This window comes from Oreochromis aureus, linkage group 5 (assembly GCF_013358895.1).
Source record: "Oreochromis aureus strain Israel breed Guangdong linkage group 5, ZZ_aureus, whole genome shotgun sequence".
Taxonomy (NCBI): Eukaryota; Metazoa; Chordata; class Actinopteri; order Cichliformes; family Cichlidae; genus Oreochromis; species Oreochromis aureus.
Genome location: NC_052946.1, coordinates 29,267,474 through 29,289,409, shown reverse-complemented (window position 1 = coordinate 29,289,409; position 21,936 = coordinate 29,267,474). Strand labels below are relative to the sequence as shown.

Here is a 21,936-nt window from a genome sequence, read left to right as displayed (position 1 = left end):
ATGTTGCCGGTTCGAGCCCCGGCTCGGACAGTCTCAGTCGTTGTGTCCTTGGGCAAGACACTTCACCCGTTGCCTACTGGTGGTGGTCAGAGGGCCCGGTGGCGCCAGCAGCCTCACCTCTGTCAGTGCGCCCCAGGACAGCTGTGGCTACAATGTAGCTTGGCATCACCAGTGTGTGAATGGGTGGATGACTGGATGTGTAAAGCACTTTGGGGTCCTTAGGGACTAAGTAAAGTACTATACAAATACAGGCCATTTACCATTTTACCATATGACCACTGACAGATGAAATGAATATCACACACTATCTCTTCATCACGACACCTGTTAGTGGGTGGACTATATTAGGGGTAAAGTGAACATTTTACCCCTCAGAGTTGATCCGTTAGAAGCAGGAAAAATGGAAAAGTGTAAGGATTTGAGTGAGTTTGACAAACTGTGCTGGGTAGTCGACTGCGTCAGAGCAGCTCTTGTTGAGTGTTCCTGGTCTGCAGTGGTCAGTATCTGTCAGAGGTGATCCAAGGAAGGATCAGTGGTGAACCAGTAACAGGGTCATGGGCAGCCAAGACTCACTGATGCACATGGGAAGCGAAGGCTGGCCCATGTTTTCTGATCCAACAGATGCCACTGTAGCCTATCCTGCAGAAAAAGTTCATTCTGGTTCTGATAGAAAAATATCAGGATACACAGTTCATCACAGTTTGTTGCTGGAGGCAGCATAATGCTTTGGGCAATATTCTGCTGGGAAGCCTTAGGTCCTGCCCTTCATGTTGATGCTACTTTGTTATGTCCCACCTACCTAAGCACTGCTTCAGACCATGTATACCCTTTCATTGAAACAGTAAATGGTTCTGCAGGATAATGTGCGCTGCCTGCCACAAAATAAAAATAGTTCATGTATGGTTGGAGGAGCAGAGCAACGAGTTTGAGGTGTTGACTTTGCCTCCAATTTCCCAGATCTCTCCGATAACCACAGCACACTCTCAGGGGTCCAAGTTTTGATAGGCCAGGGCTGTTTTGGCAGCAAAAGAAAAAGGTCATAAGGTTATGCCTCATCAGTGTATGTTGTCATTTAGGGGGGAAATTATCTCAGAAGCTTCACCCATCTGCTATAACTATTCTCCACTTTAAAGGGCTTGTTAAACTAAAAAAAAGGTTAGGTTATCCTCAACATTTTAACCAGTTTTTCTCTGTTCCAGTCAAACAGTGACGATACGATGAAAACCACATCTTAGTGACTCATTTTAGTTTCAGTTATGATTTTGGCTTTTAAGTTAAGAAGATAATGAGATACAGCAATGACTTGTTGCTTTTATCTTTGCTACAAAGCTCTTCTGGTCTGTTCTGTCTTGTGTTATAAAATGAGCCCTTTCATTTACAGCCAAAACTCATTCGCTGTTTAGGTCGTCTTGAGCCAGACTTTCATCCGTAAGATTTATAAAGAGGAGCTTAAAGTCATGATGTCAAAGGATCGTGAACAGCTGCAGCTCCCTTTATCTCCGGATCCCCCAGGATCTGCTACCTGGTCTGCTTTCGGCAGTGTGTGCTTGAGATGTAATTTGATTTTTAGCTTTGGCTCTCTTTCAGTAGCTTCTGTTCTCATCTCCAGAGATATGCAAGCCCGTTGCCAATTGCACCTCTTTTTGTCCTTGTCTAAACCTCCACCTCACAACGGAGAGGCTGCAGGTCAGCAGGGACCAGTGGTTGTTCCTGTGAGACTACCTTTATGGTCAAAAAGACTGCCAACCTCCTCCTGTTTTTTATTTTTAATGTATTTATCTTTTATGTAGATGTAAAGACAGTTTAATAAATGCATGATGTTTGAGTTCATGGATAATCATGTTAAATAATCTATTTCAGTTTTTGATCAAAATCATTCCAACCATGTTTTTTTTACTTAACTCTGCCCATTAAAAAACACAGAAAACCCCTCAAATTTGGCTGCAGTTCAGCATTGCTGCTGCTTTTAGATCACTCCACGGAAATCATGGTATGACTACTTGAATGTAATTTTCTGCAAATCCACCAAAGTCCTTAAACTTCATCAACTTTCATGGTGAGGAATCACCCCAGTGATGAGAGTGGGCTCTCCAACAACAACCCAGAGACCAGACAGGAGTTTTCAGTGGAGAAGTCCACTGAACATTCTCTGCAAACTACCTGAAGTGTGATGCTGTGCCATCATGCCAGGAGATGATCGCAACACAGTCTTCACTCAGATTAAGACCTACTTTGGATTTGGATCCTTGTGACCTTGTCCTCTTGCTCATAATGAAATTCAAATTTAAGGGGCCACTTTGAGACAGTGTAGGAAGTCCAAGTGCAAATGGTCTATGCAAACAAAACGAGGATTCTGGATCCACGTTGAAGGCTTTTGTTTTCTGAAAGTTTCTAGGTTGTTCTCACAAAAACATTCCTTAAATAAACCTGTGAGTTTTATTTTAAAGCCCCGTTTACTCTTGTTATCTTCTACTGAGATAAATCCCCCGTCTGCCTGTCTAGGCTCAATCCCAGAGGAGTGCCGGCAGTGCCACGCTCAGGCTGACTGCCTGCTAGGTGTTGGTTGTCTGTGTAAACCGGGATTCCAGGGGAATGGCACCTTCTGCACTCCAGAGCCACGTGAGTGTTGTCCATTGTTTAAAAACACACATCATCCTAACAGTGGTCGTGCAATAATAGAAGAGATTAGCCACATGCTTTGTAGCCACAGAAGAGGAAACTCTGGTAAGTTTTGATCATCCAGGTCCAGCTGTGGTTCCAATAACCAACATGTTGAGATAAAGAAAATTCACCTTGAAGGTGAAAAACCACCTTTGAGATTTGCATGCAACCATAGGCTATGAGGCTGAAATGCAGCGGTCCAGGTTCAAGTCTGACCCATGGCGCTTTGCTGTGTGTCTTCCCTTGCCCTCTGTCCCCTGACTTTCTTGACTTCACTGCTGTCTATCCACAGTTCAGAAAAATAATCCTGAAATATATTATTAATAATGCAAAAATACATTTTAAAATGTACAATATGCCTGAACCAGGTTCCTCCCTTTTTTGGTTTCAGTTCTGCTTTTATTCAAATTCAACCAGGTGCTGAAACATTCCTCAGAGATTTTAGTCCATGTTGACATGATGCCATCACACAGTATAGGCTCAGACTGCTGCGGGACTTCATGTGTTAGACTGAGCATTTCCCCTCCATGAACCTTTTTCCACTCCCAACATGTTGATCTACAACTGCTACAAATCCTTTAAACCATCACTGCAGGCTTATTCCAGGGGCTTGTTTGATTGTTGGGGTTTTCTCCTGAACACTGTAGAGTCTTCACCTCATAGAATAAAGTACCTTGAGGCGACTGTTGATGCCAGATAAATAAACCTGAATTTCATTCAATTTTTCAGGTTTCAATACCACTTGGTTGTAATTTATGAGTGACTACAGCGTTCAAATCACAAGGATGATCAGATAATACACCAAAAAGTGCAGCATATGATCACCTAACAACCACTCACCAACCTATCAGGGATCGGTGGAGATCGGTGGTTTTGTCACATCCACAATGAGAAACCTCTGTTGTTTCTGCTATGCGCTGATAATGTTTTACTTTTTCTAATATAACCAGAAACAACATGACATCATCAGCGTCACACAACATAAACAGCAGCCATTCCATAGTTCCTGTTTTATTTTATACATTTTATAAACTCTACTTCTACTTCGACCCTTGATTCTAGTTCCCACATGTTTTCTTGCACACCAGCTACTCGCCTCTGTAAATGTATGCCCCAGTGTCCCTTTATTTCCTACAAGCTTGTGTTGAATTCTTCCCAGTCAGCTGTTCTAGCTTTCTGTTAGTATTCTCGATAGATTGTTTTGTTTCCTTCTAGTCCTAGGTGTCTTCTTTGTGTATCCCCTTGTTCCTCACATGTTTTGTTTCTTTAATTGGCTAACCTCAGTCTGGATCAATAATCTTGATTTTTAACTTTTACCCTGCTGTGTCCTGTGCTTGGATCGTCTCCTCTGAGCTGGTACAGTAAACATTTTGTGCATTTAAATGGTTTCAATGAATTAAGTTTGAAGGCTCCGGTGATAGTAATTTACTCTCTGATTAAAAGATAACAGAACCAGGACTGTGTTGGTGGAGAAGAGACAAAGTATATTCACCTGTTAGTCTTTGATGGCTGATTTGTAACTATAAAGCTTATTAACCCTGGCATTGCAGTACAGGAGCCCAGTTCAGCCCTTAGATTAGAGGAAGATTAGCCTCCCTAGCAGTGAACCAGAGGGTCTAATTTAATCAGTTTAATTAGCTCGTCCAACATTTGAGCATGTACAAGTGATAAGCGTCCATGTGATTCATTGCATTAAGTCAACACTTGATTAACCTTGCAATCCAGAGTTTTCCAGCATACAAAAAAATGGTGGTGTGCCCCACCCTCCAGCCCTCCCCCCCAGACAGGTTTTGGCCTCCTTCCTAATCAAAATAACAAAGATTGTAAAAAGTCCATTGTTTCAATATTTTTTAAAAGCATAAACTCTATTTTTATTGTTGGCGCTACTGTTGCCATAGTCACTTTTCGTTTATAGTTTTCATCCCTTATTATTTTCTTTGACTACAGTAACCTGCCATTGTTTCTGTAAATATTCTTGTTGTGCACATTAGCAGACTGGCAGAATAAATCAAACTCGTTCTGTTTTGTTTTTGGGGGTTTTTTCAACTGTTTTTGGAGCATTTTCAGAAAGAGCTCTGGAGAATTTTGATCTTCTTTCCTATAACATCTTTCACGCTTTTTCAATATCACATTTGTTTTCTCTGCTCGGTGGCACTCCTGTTCAGATTGATAATATGGGTGCTGTAGAACAGTTCACATTTGTTTCAGGCTCCAGATGTTGCACATGTGGCGAGCTGATGCTTACCTTTAACTGAGCCGGCATTTATAATGAATCTTACATGTGACCACATCGGATGACAGTTTTATTAAAAACACTCCGCAGCTCCAGACCTTTGCTCCGAGTACAACGGCGGCTGCCATGTGAATGCGGACTGCAACCAGACGGGACTCGTCGTCAACTGCACCTGCCGCAGTGGTTACCAGGGAGACGGCTACTCCTGCAGTCCCATTAACAGGTGGGTGTGGCCTTTCATCTTTGTCTGACTTAAATACAGGTTTTTTTGTGGCTTTCTTGTTGCCTTCATTAAATCAATGTGAGATGTTTACTTTTGGAGACGTGACATCAGGCTGCTGTTTTTCTGTCTGGTCTCCAGATGTACTGAAGAGCCAAATGGTGGCTGCAGCGACTTTGCCTCCTGCAAGTTCACTGGTCCAGTGAGTAAATGTTTTTCATCTTTATCCAGTAAAATCTGCAGCAGTGCAGCAAACGTCAGCAAAGAAGTGAATAAAATGCCACCTTTTTTCTTTTCAAGTTGTTTGGAGTTGATGTATTTGATAAATCTCATTATACTAAATATACAGGAAATGCATCATATGCTAGTTCAGACTGAGAGTGGGATATAGAGCAGAAGTAGTGACCAACATCTTATGTTTATTAGGGCTGCGTAACATTTTTCCAGCTGGGCGCCCTCAATCCAACCGGGATGGGGCACAGCATTTTTTTTATCCCATCTGGAGACAATGTCCTACATTTAGATCAGGTTCCACTTTACAAAAATCAACACATCTCACAAGAAATAAATAAGAAAAAAAGAAAAAGAAAAAAATAAGATGGAGACCTTTTGAACTAACTTTAGCTTTTATTGTACTTGAAGAATTCTGGGACATTGCATTTTTGTAAACACTGCATTTATCCTTTAACTTTTTACCCCTTGGACACCTACAAGGGTTAATCCTTGTTTCTCTGTTCTGAACTGAGAAGTTTTTGTCATATTTTAGGTCTGCTTCCAGAACAAAATGACTTTGCGTACATCAGAAGTTACTGAGGCTGATCTCTACCTGTACAGCTTACTAAGACTACCCTTGGAAAAAATCTCAAATCTATTATAAACATCATCAAACCATGTCTTCTACTGTATATATTGAAATTGTCAGATGTCATCTATATAAGAAAAAGCCAAACTATAAAAAATGCATCATTTGTGTGCGTTCATTTTGTTGAGTGGAGCTGAATTAAATTGATTAAATTAATTGACTTAAAAAAACAGAAAACTGGGAATTACATTAGGAGATAGAATTTAATTAAGTTTTATTAAGTTTCATATCCCAAGTTGATCATCTTTACCTGGTTATTATAGCTATTTCAAAGACTCCCAATTGAAATAAATGACAAGCAGTTCATTAAATGGGAGGAATTAGTGTGGCTGCACATTTGGCAGGGGGCATAACCAAGAATAGGATTTCGAACTCTTATATTGGAAAAGCGCAAAGGAGAACTTGCTTAAAACAAAGCACAAATCTCAAAATCTCTCTTCATTGTCTGGGTAGGGGGCCGGGAGGAGGAACTGGCCCTCTGGTTGGGGTCTGGGCTGGGGGGCTTCCCTACTGCTGTGGGTCCAGCTGGTGCCCCCACCCGCTGGTGCATTGGTGGTTCTCTGTGTCCGGGGCTGGGTGCTCAAATGTGTAGTGGATCACTCCCGACAGCACCCGACGTGGTTTCCATGCTGTTGTTATTTGCTTGTTTTTTTCAGCAGGTGGTACAGCAGATTTTCTGTGTTTTTTCTCTCTCTCTCTTTTTGCTAACTTCCTCCCAAACTTCTCTTTTTTTCTTTATTTCCGTGCCCGGTCTTTTGCATTCTGATTGTAATAACTCATAATTGTTAAAAACCTAATAAAAATCTAATTAAATATGAGTATCAAGTGGGCCAGTATAGCAAAAGCTGTAATGGTAGACTTTGGAAAATAAATCTGTTCGGCATTTAGTTTGGCCTTCAGACAACAACCCTGATTGCTACATTTCCAGACAGGACAGGCAAAAAAATATATATATATGTTACAGCACAATTAAGTGCTCTGTTGGTGCAACCGAAACTGAAATTAAAGATCTTATTTGTGGATTCTAATTCAAGCACTGCTGGGTGCTGATGCAGAACTTAACCGACTTGGATAACTAAACTAAACTACTAAACTACTTACTAAAACTTTTCAATCATAGTATAGCATCATATCATTTAAACTTCATAAACTTCTGCGATTGATCTTCTCAGTTATGTACCAGAGGGGGTTGTTAATCAGTTTCAGCTGCTTTGGTGTTAATGAAATCAACAACAGATTCACTAGAGGTGCAACGGTGAGACAGTCCTCAGGTTTTATAGGTGGGGGCCACAGGCGTATTTTTCTGTCCATGTCTTTTCGGACATTTAAGTTTTGCATGTGGCTCGGGTTCGTGTCACTACTAGTACCACGAGCCAGGTTCACCCTGAGCACATGTGACAGATGTGAAAGGGTCTGGAGAAGCTGTGAGGCTGAGAAGATTGTTATGCTGCCTGTAGCATCGTTCAGCATGAGAATTAGAATACTTTATTAATCCCTGAGGAAATTGTGTGGTTACACTTGCTTCAAGACAGTAAGAACAGTAACTAACTTAGCTAAATTAAATAATACAATATATTACAACGTTTCAAAATATAACAAATAGCTCAATTATAAATATTGCAGTATATAAGACAAAATTCATATATGTGGCTAAAATTGTTCTGTAAACTGTTGAACTTTGTCATTTTGTTATTTTGTACTCCCACAGGCAGGAATGATTTCCTGTGTTGTACAGTGGTGCATTTGGGTAATCTCGGTCTCTCACTGAACATCGGTGTTGGGCAAGTTACTTTGAAAAAGTAATTAGTTATAGTTACTAATTACTTCTTTAAAAAAGTAAGGGAGTTAGTAACAATATTATAAAAGTAACTAATTACTAGTAAATGTAACTAATGTGTTACTTTAAAAATATGTTTAACCCTCTTAGGTCAAGGGTATAATTGGCCATTTTTGACTACTTTTGATTTGCGAAACCTTTAAAAACTATTTACTTTGCCTTGTTTGGTATCATTCTTTTCTGCACAACCTTGCATGTTTGAATTTACAGTTATTTTTTTTTTTCATTTTGACATACTGTATTAACACAATTGAGCTAAAATCAGACAAAAAACATAAAATCCAAGTAGAAAAAAGGTTTATATTTTGCTGTAACAACCACAAACATCTTTAACAAATTATTTGCATAACTTGAAATGCAAATATAAATTGTAAATTTTAAAACCCTATGCCAAACTTTTGCAAATAACAAACTTATTTGCAGCTATTTACCTAAAAATGCAGCAAAGACGGGGGGTTTTTTATAACATTTTCCAATTATTTACAGAGCAATCAGGTGTTCTGCATCAAATAAGATGCCACACAAATTAGTTTTACCACTCCAGAAAATTATTTCTGTCCACTAAGATAAAGGAGAACATCACAAGCCTGATACCTGCAGGCCTGAAAGCAGGAGCTGTATCACTCCTCCTGTTTTCCACCTGGAGACAGCGTTTACATTGGAGTCTGCCTTTGGTGGCTTTTTGGCAGCACCTGTGACATTCAGCAGTCGCCTCGTTGTTCTGACAAGCACAACAAAACTATCGACTACACTACACACTAACTAAACAAGACAAAACCCTAACTACACACTCCAAACACGCTAAACATCACAAATCTCTCACATCTCAAAACTCTCTCTTTCTCTCTCTCTCTCTCTCTCTCTCTCTTTTGCTCTCTCACCGTCAGATGTTAAAAGGCCTCCGAAAATAGAGCCGACTTTGGCCCTTCCTATAGAGTGTAGTGGTGTTTTTAATCCAGTCCAGTTTATTGTCCATGTGTTCTCTGAGGTATTTATAGTGCTCCCCAATGTCCACATTGATCCCCTGGATTGAAACAGGGGTCAAAGGTTTCCTGGTCCTCCTAAAGTCAACAATCAATTCTTTGGTCTTTGTCACACTGAACTGCAGAGGATTCTGTGTAACAAAGGAGTAACCACAAGGGAGGTGAAACGGTGGTCTGCCCAATCAGAAGCTACGCTACAGGACGCACTCGACGACGTCGACTGGGACATGTTCAGAGCATGCGCAGTCAACATCAACGAGTTTACGGAAGTAGCAGTAAGCTTCGTCAACATGCTAGCGGAGGAGATTATCCCCACTGCGAGAGTCACCACATTCCCTAACCAGAAACCGTGGATGGACAGATCGATCCGTGCTGCAGTAAACGCCAGGACCGCCACCTACAACGCGGGTCTCGCCACTGGCGATATGAGCGCCTACAAAGCGGCATCATACGGCGTGCGGCGCGTGGTGAGAGATGCCAAACGCCGGTACCGGGAGCGTGTGGAGTCCCGCTTCCACCAGGGCGACACACGGAGTATGTGGCACGGACTACGCACCATTACGGACTACAAACCCAGGGACACTGCGCCGATCAACGCCGACTCTGCATTCACCAATGAGCTGAACCAGTTCTACGCCCGTTTCGAGGTTAGCCAGGCGGCTAATGCCATCTACCGCTGGACTACCGAGGACAATGACGTCATCAACGAGAGACCGGTGACCAGCTTCATGGAGCATGACGTCCGGCGGCATTGAGGAGAGTGAACACAAGGAAAGGGCGGGGCCAGACGGCATCACCGGCCGTCTGCTGCGCTGCTGTGCTGACCAGCTAGCAGGTGTGTTCACTTACATCTTCAACGAGTCCCTGGCGAAGTCTGTGGTCCCCACATGCTTCAAAAGATCCACCATCATCCCGGTGCCCAAGAACAGCAAACCCTCATCCCTGAACGATTACGCCAGTTGCGCTGACCTCGGTAGTCATGAAGGTGTTTGAGAGGCTGCTGAAGAACATCATCTCCTCCTCCATCCCAGACTCCACAGATCCGCTCCAGTTCGCCTACCGACCCAACAGATCCACTGAAGACGCCATCGCCCATGTCCTGCACACCACCCTCAGCCACGTGGACAAGAAACAGGATAACTATGTGAGAATGCTGTTTGTTGATTACAGTTCAGCGTTTAACACAATAGTGCCCAGCAGACTGTTCACAAAGCTGAGGGACCTGGGACTCAACAGCCGTCTGTGTGCATGGGTGTTGGACTTCCTCACCGGCAGAACTCAGGTGGTGAGGGTGGGTGGGTGTGTCTCCGACAGCATCACCATCAACACAGGAGCACCACAGGGTGTGTCCTCTCCACTGCTCTACTCCCTCTACACTTCGGACTGTGTGGCCACCCACGGCTCCAACACCATTGTGAAGTTTGCTGACAACACAGTGGTGTTGGGTGCCATCTCCAACAGCGATGAGGCGGCCTACATGGACGAAGTGAAGAATTTGGCATCATGGTGCCAGGACAACCACCTCCAGCTGAACGTCAGCAAGACCAAGGAGCTGGTGGTGGACTTCAGAAGGAGTCAGCACAGAGACTACAAGCCCATTTTCATCAATGGAGCTCCAGTGGAGAGGGTGCAGTCCTTCAAATATCTTGGTGTCCACATCTCCTCAGACCTGACATGGGCTGCCCACATTCAGGTCCAGACCAAGAAGGCTAGGCAGCGCCTGTATCACCTCCGACAACTAAGGAAGTTCAGGGTCTCTCCAAAGATCCTCAGGATCTTCTATACAGGCGCTGTGGAGAGTATCCTCACACAGAACATGACAGCGTGGTTCGGGAACAGCTGTGTGAAGGACCAAAACGCTCTCCAGAGAGTGATCCGTTACAGCAGAACGCTGCTGCAGGATTGCTCTCCCCCACTTCAGGACACCTACACCAGGAGATGCCGGACTAGAGCAACGCAGATACTGAAGGACCCGTCCCATCCTGGCAACAAACTGTTCCAACTTCTACAATCTGGTAGAAGGTTCCGCATCATCCGGGCAAGGACAGAGAGACTCAAGAAGAGCTTTTATCCTCAAGCCATCCGGGCCCTAAACCAACACCCCCCACACACACACACACGCCATCTCACATCATCTATAATTGACTGAGACTCTCCTCCAGACACTCAATTCCTTTAACTTCCTTTAACTTTAAATATGTTTATATTGTCCATTCTGTAAAATAGTCAGATGTCTATTCATATTAATGTACAGAATTCACCTGCTGCTGCTTCTACTGCACATTCACCCAATGTATATACTATATATATATTTATAATGTTATCCCTCTACCCCATGTTTTTGCACATGTCGAGGAGCGTGTCAGGATACATTTCACTGTGTGTTATACTTGTATAACTATGCGACAAATAAAGAACCTTGAACCTTGAACCACAGCTCAGTACTCTGTCTCATCACTCTCACTGATGCATCCAACCACTGCAGAGTAACCAGGAAACTTCTGAAAATGTCAGGTCTCTGTGCAGTGGCTGAAGTCTGTGGTGTAGAGGGTGAAGAGGGAAGGGAAAAGGACAGTCCCTCGTGTTCCCACTGTGTTGCTGATCACCTTATCAGACACACAATTTTGAAAATGCACATATTGTGGTCTTCCTAGCACGTAACTAACAATCCTCAACTCAGAGGAGACGCTGGTAAGCGAACTGAAGGGGATCCTGGTGTGGCCTGACTATAGGTTGGATGAGGATGAAAGACTCCAGAAAGCTACAGGTCTTAAGGACACAGAGACTGGACCCCACCTGGTCCTGCAGACTTGCCTGAGTGGAGTCTTTACGCCACTCCACACGTCTCCTCATGCTATTCTATTGGAGTTTCCACTTTTTGTCACTGAGAAGGGCTTTGATGTCCTTAGTCACCCACGGCTTGTTATTTGGCTAAGATAAGATAAGAGATAAGATAAGACTTTACTGATCCCACAGCGAGGAAATTTGTGTGTTACCACAGCTCAGGTACAGATAACAGCAGAATACAAAGAGTATACCAAGAATATAAAGTCAAGAAATACAAAATAAAAAAATAATAAATAAATAAATAATAATAATGATAATCCCAAAAAATATACAATACAATACAATATATACAACAGTAGCTGAGGTTATATGTACATGCATGCAGAGTATGTGTTATGGATAGAGGGTTGTGGAAATATGCAAATAATAAATTTCAACTATTCTACTACTACTATTACTATGTAAGTAATAGATATCTATTATTTATCTATAAGTATAGACATGTACATGTACATGCACACACACATGTACAAATACACGTACACCCATCCACAGTAAATATACATATATAGAGATATACATATACATGCACATGTCCGTACATATATAAGATGCACTGTGCATGAGGTGGTAACTGTGGATGACCAATGGATGACCACAATGTCCAGCGACTCATGACATCATGATTGAGGAGTTATAGAGTCTAACTGCTGTGAGGATGAATGATCTGTGAAAGCGCTCCTTCCTGCAGCGAGGGTATTTCCGTCTCTGTCTAAAGGAGCTGCTCAGCTCACTCACGGACTCATGCAGAGGGTGGTGTGGGTTGTTCATGATGGATGTAAGCTTTACTAGCATCCTCCTCCCACCCACTACCTCCATAGACTCCAAAGGAAATCCCAGCAAAGAGCTAGACCTCTGCACCAGTTTGTCAATCCTGCTCCTGTCCCTGTCCGTGCATCCGCTTCCCCAGCAGGCCATTGCATAGAAAAATCCGGACGCTACCACAGTGTCATAGAATGTCTTTAAATGAGTCCTGCACACTCCAAAGAACCTCAGTCTCCTCAGCAGGTGGAGTCGACACTGGTCCTTCTTATACAGGACGTCTGTATTTGTAGTCCAGTCCAGTTTATTGTTGAGGTGAACACCCACGTACCCTTTACGAGTTCACTGTCTCAATGTCTTCTTCTTAGATGTTCACCAGTGTTGTAGGAGGTGACTTCCTCCTGAAGTCTATGACCATGTCCTTCGTCTTGATAGCGTTGATTTGGAGAGCGTTGGTCTCACCAGCTGACAAAGTCACTGATGACCCCTCTATAGTCCTGATTGTTTCCATCTGATACGCATCCATGATGGCTGTGGTCTGTTGGTTAGGTAGTCGATGGTCCATGCAGTCAGCTGTTTGCCCACTCCGACTCCCTCCAGCTTCCCTCTCAGTAGTGCAGGCTGGATGGTGTTGAAAGCGCTGGAGAAGTCAAAAAACATCATCCTCACAGTGCTCCCTGCCTGCTCTAGGTGAGAGAGGCATCAGTGCTACTGACAGCATTATCCAACCCGATTCCAGACCAGTAAGCAAACTGCAGTGGATCCAGGCTGGCTCTTTTGTGGGTAGACGTGTGGATGGGGGTGAAGCAGGGTGGTGGTGTAAGGAGAGCACAGGTAACAATGACATTCCACCAGGAAAGGGGCAGGACAGCATTTGGGGGGTTGATGGAACCTGAGGGGTGGGAGAGGTGATAAGTGGTCCAGAGCCAAATGTGTTCAAAAACAGATTCAAGTCATTGGCCCACCCCCGGTCAGCAGACACTGTGGCTCCTCCATTGTCCTTGAAGTCTCTCTTGGAGAGTACAAAAGGATCCTTGTGTCCTTGTCTCCACGCTTGAAAGCCCTCTTCTTCTCGTTCACAGGGCCTTCAGTTGTGGGGTCACCCACGGTTTTTTGTTTGAAAAACACCATACCTTCTTGGTAGGCACAGTGTTGTCAAAACAGAAGTTGATGTAGTTCGTGATGCAGTGGTTGAGGCCATCAATGTCCTCACTGTGAGGCTTGCAGAGTTCCTGCCAGTCTGTGCATTCAAAACAGTCTCTCGGGGTCTCACTGCATTCCTCAGATCACACCCTTATCACCTTCTTCGTGGGGGGTTTCCTCTTCACCATGGAGGTGTAAGTGGGTTGAAGAATGACCAGATTGTGGTGTTGTGGTGTGTGTGTGGCTAAGCGGGGGGAGGGGTGATGCGCTGTAAGCCTGCTTTGTGTTGGTAAACAGGGTTCATGGTTTTGCTGTCCCTTGTATGGCAGGCAACATACTGGGAGAAGTTAGGGAGAGTGGCAGATAGTGAGGCATGATTGAAGTCCCCAGAGATAATAATGAGTAGGGATGGGTATCGTTTAGGTTTTATCTGATACCGGTGCCAAACCAGTACCCATCCCTAATAATGAGTGACTGCAGATGTGCCATCTGTAGCTGAGAGACCGTGTAGAGTGAATGTACTCACAGTCTGCGTCGGCCGAGGGCGGGATATAAATAGTCAGCACAATAACGTGTGAAAAATCCCTGGCCAGGTGGTATAAGATAAGATAAGATAAGATAAGATAAGATAAGATAAGATAAGATGACCTTTATTAGTCCCACAGGTGGGAAATTTGTTTTGTTACAGCAAAGTGCAAAGTTATGCAGCAGAAATTAGAAAACACTGGAAAGCAATAAAATACAATAAAATAAAATAAAATACCATATACAATAGAATAAAATAGAATAGAATAATATATACAATAGAATAAAATGGAAATACAAATACTATATACAACTGAGTAGGAAAATACAAAAATACAACTTCGTCAGAAGAAGAATTGCACATATAGCAGTCTTATTGCACATGTGTGAGTTTGTGTGTTTGATCAGCTGCAAAAGTGTATGGCCGAATGCTAACCGCTAACAGGAAATAATTTCCCCTAGGGATCAATAGAGTATTCTGATTCTGATTCTGAGGTACAGCGCTGTTCCTTCACAGTGATGTGTCCCGGGTTACACCATCTCTCATTGACCTTCATTGCTAGTCCCCCACCTTCCCTCTTACCACTCTCCACTGCGCTCTAACCAGTTGAAAGCCACCCAGAGTTACGACGGGGTCCAGTGTGTGGTCTGTGAGCCATGTCTCAGTGAACAGCAGGAGGCTGCTCTCCTGGTACTCCCACTGCAGTCTGGTTAGCGCCATTAGCGCTTCCATCTTGTTGGGTAAAGATCTTACGTTACCCATGAGAATGGATGGAATGTTCAGTTTGTACAATGGACAGTCTAAGCTGGGACAATGGAGTCGGTGCAGAAGGTTATGTAGTCAGTGATACACTCAGTAAGTCCATTGATGTCCTGACCATGAAGCTCACAGAGTGTCTCCCAGTCTGTGAATCTCAAAACATGAATCAGGTTATGATCTGACCTACCCAATCGGGGGAGGGAGGAGGAACTGTATAGCCCCTGTTCCATGAATACCTACTCGGATCAACTCGCTACAACTTGACTCGGATCAACCATTCAAATCCAGTACTACCTAGCCTAGCCTGCATGGTTGTTGTCATAGCAATGTGTCCAAGTGTCCCGCGAAGTAATTAACATGAACGTTACAAAAAAGGTGGGTATCTAGGCAAGAATATACCTGCTGCTCGGACTGTGGATTTTCATCAGACTTGAGCACCATGGCATTATTTTTGTAGCCATTTCCGTCATTGCCAGGTTTCAAAAATGGCGGTTTTAATTTTTGTGAACAAGACGCTCTCATTGCTCATCGCATGACACTACTGACCAGCCAATTGGTGATATGCTGTCTGACGATGCCACATCGGATTGCTTGGAACCCCGAGTAAGTAGGTACTAAAAAAGTACCTCTTACTGTTGGGTTTATCGAGGCACAAACCCCGCTGGAACACAAGCCCAAACTGCACAACAAATCAAGACAAGACAGAGCTCTTTTGTCTTTGTGGCTCGCAAGGGAAGTCAGTCAAGGCCAAGTAATGCTCCCTTCACCTGTCCTTTAGCCAACTTCAGCTGATTCCTTTGCTACAGCCCTTTTTATTGTCAGCAAGCAATCATTCATGAATATGCAATTACATGTGACATTCTTAAGCAGGCATATCTGAACAACATCAGTGTTTGTATTCTGTGGGTGTGTGTAGGTGCGTGTGTGTGTGTGTTTTCAGCTATACCATACATAGACATATGACCTTTCAATGAACTTAAACTGTGTGTATGAGGTATGCAAAAAAGCAGAAGTAAGCGTCTCGCTAAATGATAAGAACAGGAACTTACAATGGGTCATGTCTCAAATGCACATTTAAAGGTGTGAAGTTTTGCACTTTTAAGAAACAGAACAATCTAGTTCCTAAATCTATAACGGATATTATAACGTCGAGGCTGCTTCCTCTCATCTCATGGTACACAAGTGCACACAGAATCTTATCAGAACTAATAAGGATATGATTTTTATCAGCATACAAATGATTATATATTTCTAAGCATAAATGATTATATGTTCCTAAGCAATTCAATTCAATTCAATTCAATTTTATTTATATAGCGCCAAATCACAACAAAAGTCGCCTCAAGGTGCTTTATATTGTACAGTAGATTGCACAATAATAGATACAGAGAAAAACCCAACAATCATATGACCCCCTATGAGCAAGCACTTTGGCGACAGTGGGAAGGAAAAACTCCCTTTTAACAGGAAGAAACCTCCGGCAGAACCAGGCTCAGGGAGGGGCGGCCATCTGCTGCGACCGGTTGGAGTGAGAGAAGGAAAACAGGATGAAAGACATGCTGTGGAAGAGAGACAGAATAATAACAGGTATGATTCGATGCAGAGAGGTCTATTAACACATAGTGAGTGAGAAAGGTGACTGGAAAGGAAAAACTCAATGCATCATGGGAATCCCCGGCAGCCTACGTCTATTGCAGCATAACTAAGGGAGGATTCAGGGTCACCTGGTCCAGCCCTAACTATATGCGTTAGCAAAAAGGAAAGTTTTAAGCCTAATCTTGAAAGTAGAGATAGTGTCTGTCTCCCGAATCCAAACTGGAAGCTGGTTCCACAGAAGAGGGGCCTGAAAACTGAAGGCTCTCCCTCCCATTCTACTTTTAAATACTCTAGGAACAGCAAGTAGGCCTGCAGAGCGAGAGTGAAGTGCTCTAATAGGGTGATATGGCACTACAAGGTCATTAAGATAAGATGGGGCCTGATTATTTAAGACCTTGTATGTGAGGAGCAGGATTTTGAATTCAATTCTGGATTTAACAGGAAGCCAATGAAGGGAAGCCAAAACAGGAGAAATATGCTCTCTCTTTATAGTCCCTGTCAGTACTCTTGCTGCAGCATTTTGGATTAGCTGAAGACTTTTCAGCGAGTTATTAGGACATCCTGATAATAATGAAGCAGAAAGTTAGCGGCCATCCAGGTCTTTATGTCTTTAAGACATTCCTGCAGTTTAACTAATTGCTGTGTGTTATCTGGCTTCATGGATAGATAGAGCTGGGTGTCATCTGCATAGCAGTGAAAATGTATGCTATGTCTTCTAATGATGCTGCCTATGGGAAGCATGTATAATGTAAATAGAATTGGTCCTAGCACTGAACCCTGTGGAACTCCATAATTGACCTTAGTGTGTGAAGAGGACTCTCCATTTACATGTACAAATTGGAGTCTATTGGAGCACAAATGACAATATAAAAAATATCAATTCCAACACTTACCAGGTACTATGACCTAATGGAAAATCATGAAAACCGTGGTGAACCATACGGAGTCGATCTGAGTAGCTACTAATGAAACGGGCTTATGTGTGCTTGATTATAAACAGTAGGTCTAAAATTCTCTCCCGCCTGGTGGAACAGACCACATACTGTGTGAAAGTTGACAGTGTAGCGTCCAAGGTGATATGTTGAAGTCACCCGAGATAGCAATGAAGGCACTCCGGTGCTGAGTCAGTAACTGGACTATGGCAGAGTAGATAATGTCACATGGAGCTGTGGGGTTAGCAGAGGGAGGAACATGGACTGCCAACAAGCTCACATGGGTAGATTCCCTGGGCAAATAATATGACCTGAGTCCAACAGCATAAAGTTCAGTGTACAAATATGATTTAAAAATATTTCCCCAAAAGCAGTTACAGAAGTGTATCTCACCTCAAAGCCTCAAAAGTTATTATTTTACTGCACATACACAAAATTACACTTTACAGCTTTGCTCAAGGTTAAATCCAAAGTGACTGCACAGTCCAATCCCATGCTATTTCACATTATGGATACAGTAAATTAAAGAATACACAGTGTTCATCTTTATTGCAATCATGAGTAGAGCTATAAGCTCATCAACACATAGTTCGAAACTGTTGCACAAAATCACTTTTGGTTTCCCAGTTGTTCCCAAGTTGCTGACTGGCTTTTTGGAGCTGGGGCGGGACAAGCAGCATCTTTGCCGTTACTCTTATTAATGGTTTTTCAAGTGACGTGTCTCCCTCTAAAAATATCCCTGAATAAGAACATAACATGACTTCCTCCTGTAAGCTGATCACTCTAATCTGGTTCTTCTAGAATGAACGGGAGTGCGAGTGCTTGCCGGGGTATATAGGTAATGGAGTCCGGTGTTTGGAGAAGTTGGTGCCCCCTGTTGACCGCTGCTTGGAAGACAACGGAGGCTGTGACCCTGTGGCGATCTGCAAGGACCTGCATTATCACGGTAAGACATGTGAATGCAGTGAAGCCATGAACTGCAGTGTAGCCACGTGTCACATCTGCTGAGTGGGAGCCATGTTGGCTCCCAGTCCTACTCTTTTGCAGTTTCCATGGTAATCAGACTGATTCTAAAGCAGATGACCTTTGTAGCATCTATGTTTCCATGGTGACATTATGGCTAGCATTGTTTATTATAGAGGACTTTTATTTGTTTATTTGTTTATTTTTCTGGGGCTGGTAAACAAACGTCAGCTCTGAGTTGAGCTCATTAGGATCTGGAGCTCGTTAAGGCTTGTTAAACATGGAGCTCATTAAAGGCTCAAAGGCTGTTATTACTTCTAACCTGATCTTCATTAATCAGGGTATACAGATAATTAGGAATTCACCATAGATGATGCGTTCAGAGTTACCCTTTTAATGAAGTTTGTGGGATATAAGCACCTGCCACCCAACCAGAGAAAAGGATTTTCTTCCAAAAATTAAATGTATACATTTTCTTCAGGTCTGTAGTGAAATCAGCTGTAGAGAAATCTGCCCTCATGTCTCTTTCCAGAAATCATGACCTATTTTTTAAACAAAAATCCTCAAACCTTGAAAAATCTATTTTCTTTCCACTGTCCACATCCATAGATTGCAAATTTAAAAACAAACCAAAACATTACAGTCCAGATGAGGGGGATGTTGCTGACTTTGAAATCTTGCTGCACTGAGTTCAGAATGATAGCCGTTGGCATGCATGTGAAACACAGTTCATACTGAAAATGAAGTCAAACCTGCTGGAGTGCGATACATTTTAATGTTGGTTCAGCTCAACACACAGCTCCTAATCAGGCACTCAGAACATGGCGACATTGTAGTCATTCTCTGTAAGTTGTTACAAGGCTATGTTCATGTCACAGTTCCCACGAACAAAAAAAAAAAATCAATCAGGTGTTTCTCACGAACTGCACAAGCACCTGTAACTGCACGAAAGCTAGCAAAAAAGCACTGCAGGTCATGAAACAGCAGAAGTCATTGTTGGTACAAGGAGCTGAAGTTGTTAGAGCTGTTGTATCGTTCACTTTGTGAAAAAGACTAAGCAGTCCAAAAAGATAAAGCACACACTGGACACCATTTGTTTAAGCTTGTGAGGTGAGATTTTACTCTGTTTGCACAGTGGCAGTAAAGGTGTTGATGAGCTATTTCTGTCATTTGAACTTCTTGTCACAGGAACATAAACAAGTTTTTTGTAGAAGAAAAAAATTGTTCCCGAGGTTATGTAACGTTTAATTGATTTGTGCTTTACTCATCCGAACTTAAACACCAAATAATTACATCATATTAAAAGAAAAGCAGATGTTTCTACTGAATCTGGGGGTGAATGTCCCTTTGATTTGTTCAGCGTCAGATCAAATCGTGTTTTTCACTTGTAGAGTTGATATTTGTTGTACAGAATGGTGCAGAAATCTGAGGGAAGTTAACGTGATTGTCGTGCTTCAGAAAACAGAGCCGGAGTCTTTCACCTGCGCTCTCCAAAGGGGAAGTACCAGATGAACTTCAGTCAGGCCGACGCCGAGTGCAAGGCTGAGGGTGCCACGTTGGCTACCGTTAAACAGCTGGGAGACGCACAGCAGGTAAACCTACCTACTGAAAGGGTTTACATAGAGACATCAACAGGTCGATACACCTGAGTCAAATATGTGGTATACCTATGAGAAAAAAGGAAAATGAAAGTTTGTGAACCTGCACCAGCAGGGTTTGTCTACAGATTCTGTCTTCATTATAAAGACACGCCCACTTCACGGTGAGTTAGGCTGACAGGGAAGCATTCAACAGTTTACAAGAAAAGCAGCAAAGCAGCCAACTCAAACCTCTGTTAGTGAAAGAGTACTTGAAAACAAAAATGTCATGTCCTTTTCGGCGCTCTCAAACTCATTGAGTAGCATGCCACATTTTTCAGGAGCTCTGCAGGTACTACAGTTTTTAACACTGCATGGCACACTGTAAAAACCACCTTCACGCCCAAGAGAAAAGCTTCATCACTTCACCTGTATTAGAACCTGAACTGTGAGCAGTGCAGAGTAACTGTGAGACGTTATCAGATGGCACATGTTGTCCATGGCTGTGGTCAGATAGTCTGTTTTATTTTGGAACTGAGTGAAGTGACCAGGAAGTATCTTCCATAATAATCTGCCAGAAAACATTAACAAACGCTGGAGCTACATTGATCATCTCTCCAGCAGGAAGAGAAAATATGAGCTGACACGATGAGCAGCTAAAGCCAGAGTGACAGTCTGTGGGTTTTGTGGTATTATTAACTGTTGTTCTAAATATTGCTAAGCTGGAGTCTTGTTCTGCATTTGGATCTTTAGTCCTACATTTCCTAACAGTGACATCGTATCATTTCATTTTATAAGCTGCCTTTGCCTTTTTTCTTTAAAATTTCAGCTTTGAAAAGATTTTTTTTTTTTTTTACCAATTGTATGAAATAACATGGTATGGACACGTGGGGTGTTAAGATGTGCTTTTTGTAGACCATCTTCAAGATGTTGTAGTTTTAACGCAGCATACTCATGCCAGCAACAAGTCCAAGGCCTCCTTCACACTTTCACTTGACCTCATGACAGTTTCCATTAAGGTAAAGTGCTTAAGAAAAGAGGAGGGAATTTTCTGGACTTTTACCCGACAAGCCAAGGTGACCTTTAACTGATTCCCAGACAGCAGGAAGAACGTTAGATTAATCACAAGCTTAAAAACACAAGCAGGATGTGAGTTTTCAGTTTTCTTGTGATATTTAAGATATTACCAGTCACTTGAGGAGATTTTAGTTTAGTTTTAGTTCAAGGCAGAAGTGTAAATCAAGCTTTATGTCAAGCCTTTTTTTTCCTGGCCCTGACAGCTCGGGATGCATCTGTGTGTGGCTGGCTGGATGGACGGGGGGAAGGTGGGATACCCGACCCGTTACCCCTCGGTCGCGTGTGGAGACAACCACGTGGGTCTGGTTATTTACAAAGAACCCATGGACCAGAGCAGCAAGTATGACGCCTACTGCTACAGGCTCAGAGGTGAGTGTGTGTGTGTGCGTGTGCGTGTGCGTGGACAGAAGCAGGTCCTCCCTGATCTGTACTCCCACTTCAATGTGTTGTTTACTTTGCATTGGCCTTTAATGATGTGGCTCTGTGAGTCATGCTATCTTCAATGATTCATAAAACAGCAGATAATGAGGTAAAAAGCATAAAGCACAGCTGCGGAAAACAGTCACTCTGAGTCCTGGGCTGGAATTTGTTAACCTTGAGTCACGGCATTGGCACTCCATTGATGATGGCTCACGTACATGCTTAACTCAAGGTGAACATACTCAGAGCTGATTGAGCGTTCGGCTCCCAGTTTGTAAAAAACTATTTTCTGGAACAGGACCCAGTAAAAATCTACTGAAACACAACAAACTTGCAAACAGAAGGTCACATGATGTAACAGAAAATATCAAGGATGCCAAACAATCCTGCTAACATTAATGCGTTTGTGTGTGCAGATGTCTCGTGTGCGTGCCCTGCTGATTACGTTGGAAATGGAGATTTCTGTAACGGCGTCCTGGCCAGCGTCCTCGCAAAGTACAGCAACTTCTCCATCTTTTACAAGGTGAGCGTGTTAGCT

General features: G+C 42.9%; 1 protein-coding gene across 1 annotated transcript in view; it reads left to right on the top strand.

Annotated features, from left to right (window-relative positions):
- The window catches only part of stab1 (stabilin 1), a 166,746-nt gene that overhangs the window by 100,713 nt on the left and 44,097 nt on the right, over positions 1–21,936 (top strand). Inside the window, exons 58-64 of the mRNA XM_039612026.1 lie at positions 2,503–2,619; positions 4,985–5,117; positions 5,256–5,316; positions 18,163–18,307; positions 19,783–19,916; positions 21,182–21,347; positions 21,815–21,921. Of these exons, the coding sequence (XP_039467960.1) occupies positions 2,503–2,619; positions 4,985–5,117; positions 5,256–5,316; positions 18,163–18,307; positions 19,783–19,916; positions 21,182–21,347; positions 21,815–21,921 (863 nt within the window). The remainder of the gene's footprint in view (positions 1–2,502; positions 2,620–4,984; positions 5,118–5,255; positions 5,317–18,162; positions 18,308–19,782; positions 19,917–21,181; positions 21,348–21,814; positions 21,922–21,936) is intronic.